The sequence below is a fragment of the Rhodamnia argentea genome, chromosome 1 (genome assembly GCF_020921035.1).
Source record: "Rhodamnia argentea isolate NSW1041297 chromosome 1, ASM2092103v1, whole genome shotgun sequence".
NCBI lineage: Eukaryota > Viridiplantae > Streptophyta > Magnoliopsida > Myrtales > Myrtaceae > Rhodamnia > Rhodamnia argentea.
In genome coordinates, this window is record NC_063150.1 from 22,047,641 (window position 1) to 22,052,478 (window position 4,838).

A 4,838-nucleotide genomic window follows, 5' to 3' on the forward strand; every position below is an offset into this window, starting at 1 on the left:
AAACTTTTTTCGGTGGCCGATTATAATAGATGAGAATCCATTCATCCAGTAATTTTGTATTATCAAATACAACCGATGAGAATAATTTTATCAACCGTTACCTTTGTAACGTTCTTTCCGTCAACGCCACAACTGCTTAAATAACTTTGAAGAGCGGTTTTCGGGTGCTATTCTCATGTCCAAATGAAAACGAAAATAACAATCTTCAACATTTTCGCTAAACAAACAGCGCAACCTGCTTTGCTTTTACCGCATCGCGGAACCATGATATTTAGACTGGTCGATTTCGGGCATGTTAAGCTTGGGCTTCGTCCATTGGGACTCTTCCAAAATAATTCAGCATTTCACGCCTAGTCGCTCTCGACAGTTCCGCATCGCAATTACATATCCCGCGAGACTTCAAAGCCATGTTACAAGATTCTTATAATGCAGCGGCGCGAATCATGCTCGATAAAAAAAAGTACGGGGTCTTGCTGTCCGATGAGCTGGCGGAGATTCCCAAGAGCACGCCCGGCGAGTCCGTAGGGGGCACGCCAGTTGACTTTTCTTTGATTGGTGATCTGAGTCTGTAATGTATATATAATCGCTTTTACTCCTTACTTTCATGTGCTTTGCCGAAAATCGTGGTCGCCTGATTTTCGGGGTGGTCTTGTCTCGTTTTCTTTTCTATATCACCTTTTGTCTGGACTCCATGCGTCTTTCGCACGCGCTAAAAATATTGTTTTCCAAAAAAAGACAACGCAGAATGGGGTTTGCCCCTCCTTCCCTCTGGCATTTTCCGTTTAAAAATATAAAACCAATTACTTATGCCATTAAAGTACTCGCTCTTTCAAAGGAAAAAAAAGACAGACTAGTTGTCATGAATATTATATACATATATATATATATTCGTGAGAATAGATTATGTAACGGTCCTTAATTGACTTATATGCTAATAATATATTTTTGTTACGAAAAATAAATAAAAGTTAATTAAAAGTTATTGCGGAGTTCATTCTTTTAAAAATTTATGCTCATATTAACTTTCTTGTCCTTCCATCGATCCTGCCATCACTCGCTTGAATGAAAAATGAGCTATCAAATATGTTTTTGGTATAATAGGATAATCAAAAAATTTACAAGATCAGACTTCTTCTAGAGTTCGACATCCGATCGCGGCCAACGGCAATCTAATCACCCGATAGCTTGTCATACCAAGTACGTCTACCAGAAATTCCTAATCAATACCGGTACTATAGGTTATCAACAATCTCTTGCGACCTTCTGCTGAACAACTCTAGGATTTACTTGGAACGGTTATGGTCTTTCCACTTTCTTCTTCAGACCCTTTTTCCTGGACCCCACGCGTCTTTTGTTCTGTTGTCATCTAGTGGAGCGACTGAACATGAAGTAACATGGAGATGGCGTTGGCCTTTGCTATATATTCGTGCATGAAGTCGATGAGGAAGCACCACCAAACCATTGTCTCCCAACAAAAGCATTCTCAAACACTCCTCCACCCCTGCTTTTGCCTTTTGGAAATGGCGGAAGCAGCGCTCTTCACCATTGCCACCGACATACTGAAAAGCCTCGCCACCGAAATTGCGAAGCCTGCAGGCTCCTTCGTTTTTCGGCAAATCAAGTTGCTCCGCGGTGCCAAGGACGAGCTTCGAAGCCTTGAGGGCACCGTCCAGGCCATCCAAGCTGTGCTTTTGGATGCCGAGAAGCAGCAATGGGACAAGGAGCAGGTCAAGCTCTGGCTCAAGAGGCTCAAGGACGTGCTGTACGACGTCCAGGACTTGCTCGACGATGTCGCGACTGAAGATCTGAGGCGGGAGGTCACTCCTGGAAACAAGATGTCGAAATCGGTACGCATTTTCTTCTCTAAATCGAATCAGCTCGCACAGCGCCTCAAAGTGGCTAATAAGGTTCAGGAACTTAGGAGGACACTGGATGAGATTGAAAACGATAGTAAGTTATTAAAATTAGAGCTGCATCCGGAGGAAACAATGGCCATCGGGAGAGGAAAGAAACCTGAACGTCCCTCACCTGATGAAAAAATAATCGGTAGGGAAGAGGACAAAAAGAAGATCAAGCAACTCTTGTTGAGTTCCTCCTCTACCAAGAGCGTGTCATTTGTAGCCATCGTTGGTAAAGGTGGTCTTGGGAAAACCGCACTTGCACGACTTGTGTACAACGATGGGGAGGTAAAAGAACATTTTGGGCTTAAGATGTGGGTGTGTGTGTCTGATGTCTTTGATGTGAATTCGATTATCAAAGATATTCTTAAATCTGCAAAAGTTGACTGTCAAGGGTATGATCATGATCAATTGCCGAGTCTTCTTCGTGAGACTCTAGGGGGGAAGAAATACTTGCTTGTTTTGGATGACTTGTGGAATGAAGATCGGGATAAATGGTCGAAGCTTGGAGATTGGCTAGAGGGTGGTCAATGGGGAAGCAAGATACTTGTAACTACTCGCAGCCACGAAGTTGCGAAGGTCACGAATGCGAAATCTGTTATCTATGATCTGCGCGGCTTATCTGAAGATGAGTCGTGGAACTTATTTAAGAAAAATGCTTTTGAAGAGGGGGAGGAATCATTAGACTCGGAACAGGAGAAGATAGGTCGAGATTTAGTTAAAAAATGCGCCGGGGTTCCCCTTGCCGTTAGAACTATAGGAGGCCTTTTCTACAGCAAAAAGAAAGATGAATGGCTCCGTTACGAGGGGCGTGAACTTCTAGATATACCAGAAATTGATGAGAAAGACGGTGGAATAATGGAAGTCCTCAAGTTCAGTTACGATCATCTCCCCTCACGCTTGAAACATTGTTTTGCATACTGCTCATTGTTTCCGAAAGATTATCTCTACGATAAAGAGATGGTGATACATTTTTGGGTGGCACAAGGCTTTATTGAGTCATGCAACGGGGAGGATAACCTTGAAGAGGTCGCAGACATGTACTTGTCAGAACTGCTGTGTAGGTCATTCCTCGATGTTAATATGAAAGGCAAGGATGGCGAGGTCATATATTTCAAGATGCATGATCTCATGCACGATCTTGCCCAAAAAGTTGCTGGAGGTGAATGCAAGATTGTTAATTTTAGAGGACATACTGATAGAGGAATTCGACATGCGTCATTTACTTCAGAATTATTCTCTAAAGAGAAAATGATGTCTCTACTTGATCTACGCAAATTGCGGACGCTAATCTTCTGGAGTGGTCAATGGCATGTACTCAACTTCGACGGAGTTTTTTCTGGGGCTAAACATTGTAGAGTGTTGCATTTAGGCTATGCAAATATTCCTCTCCCTCTTTCCTCCATTGAAAAGTTGAAGCACTTAAGGTATCTTTGTATTGATAAAAACGAGTCTATTCGGAGTTTGCCGGATTCAATCACGGATTTGGTGAATTTGCAGTTCCTTAAACTCTTTCGATGTAGGTGCCTTAAAACATTTCCAAGAGATTTGAGGAAATTGTTCAACCTCCGATACTTGATTATTAGTGAGTGTCGGTCGTTGAGCTACCTACCACCCTTGAGTGAACTCCCTTCCCTAAGGAAGTTGATCCTCCGGGGCTTGGATGCGTTGGAGTTCGTTCAACGGACAAGTGACGTGGGGCAATCTAAGACCGCACGCACCGTCTTCCCATCTCTTGAGAGATTGGAACTAGTGGGATGCAGGGAGCTGAAGGGATGGTGGGGAAGTAGCGAACTAATGAGAGCATATCAAAAGCATCACCAGTCATCCTTCCCAAAACTTCGGTCCGTGACAATATGGGGCTGTTCCGAGTTGAATTTCGTGCCACCATTCCCCCGGGTGGAGCACTTGACCATACGGGACGCGGAAATGTTGGAAATAAAGCCCAATCCAAATTGCCCGTCGAAGCCGCAGATGGGATCCACATTCACCCCTTTCTCTAAACTAAAGCGTCTATATCTTCAAGGAGATGATCTGGAGTCCCCGATGCTCGAGACTCTACTCCGATCGGCCAATAATCTCGAATTCATGAGCCTCAACGATTGCGACATAAGGAGCTTCTCTCGTGGCATGCGACACCTTTCCTCGCTCCAGGAACCCCACGTTGATATTTGTGAAGGACTCGATTTATTGTGCGAAGAAGACCAGCATGACACCCCATGGCCATTCCTCACGAACCTACGCGTTCTTAAGATCACTTATTTGATGGGATCAAGTTTGCCGGAATGGATTGGAAATCTCTCTCTGTTCGAAAAGCTTGTATTATTTAACTGTCCAAGTTTAGAGCATTTGCCATTTGAGATGCGCAATCTCACACACTTGAAGGAATTGAGAATCATTCGTTGTCCCATTCTGGAAAAGAATCGCCACGAGGAACGGCCACAGCTTGCCCACATTCCAGTCATTTTTTCGGAGGATGAAGTGGATGAATCCAACTATTAGCATAGCGGGTAGGTGAAAAGACTATCACCTATCATGTGTTCCTTTCAACTATTTACTTCTTCCGTTAACTAATTTCTCTTCACCATATTCGCAGTGCATATTTATCGAAAGAAGAAAGCGTCTCTCCAGTTTCTAGTTCACCATAGACGTCGTGTTCGGATCGAAATTGCTGCTGTACATAACCTTCCTCATCATGTCGCGCGTGTGGAGCACCTTCTTTGCCTCGTCATCTTGCTCGTGGAACCTCCTCAATCCCTCCTCCTTCCCCATCACGGCTGCTGAAACTCCGGGATTCACTACCCGGAAGAACCCCAGCATCTCCGATGCGTGTCGCATCCTCTCGATCCCCTCCCTCCTCTTGGTCGGGTCGCGGTCGATTTGGCCGAGGTCGATGATTGGGATGCTGAGATTCTCAGAGCCACTGTTCGATTCGAAGCT

The 4,838-nt window shown here is 44.4% G+C and overlaps 1 protein-coding gene across 1 annotated transcript; it reads left to right on the forward strand.

Annotated features, from left to right (window-relative positions):
* The first annotated feature begins 1,394 nt into the window (after positions 1-1,394).
* LOC125314705 (putative disease resistance protein RGA3) lies at positions 1,395-4,400 on the forward strand. The gene has a single exon (XM_048277608.1). The coding sequence runs from the start codon at positions 1,395-1,397 to the stop codon at positions 4,398-4,400; it is 3,006 nt and encodes a 1,001-aa protein (XP_048133565.1).
* The last annotated feature ends 438 nt before the right edge of the window (positions 4,401-4,838 follow it).

Coding starts and splice junctions, on each gene's coding strand:
- LOC125314705 (XM_048277608.1), top strand. CDS start 1,395: ATGGAGATGGCGTTGGCCTTTGCTATATATTCGTGCATGAAGTCGATG.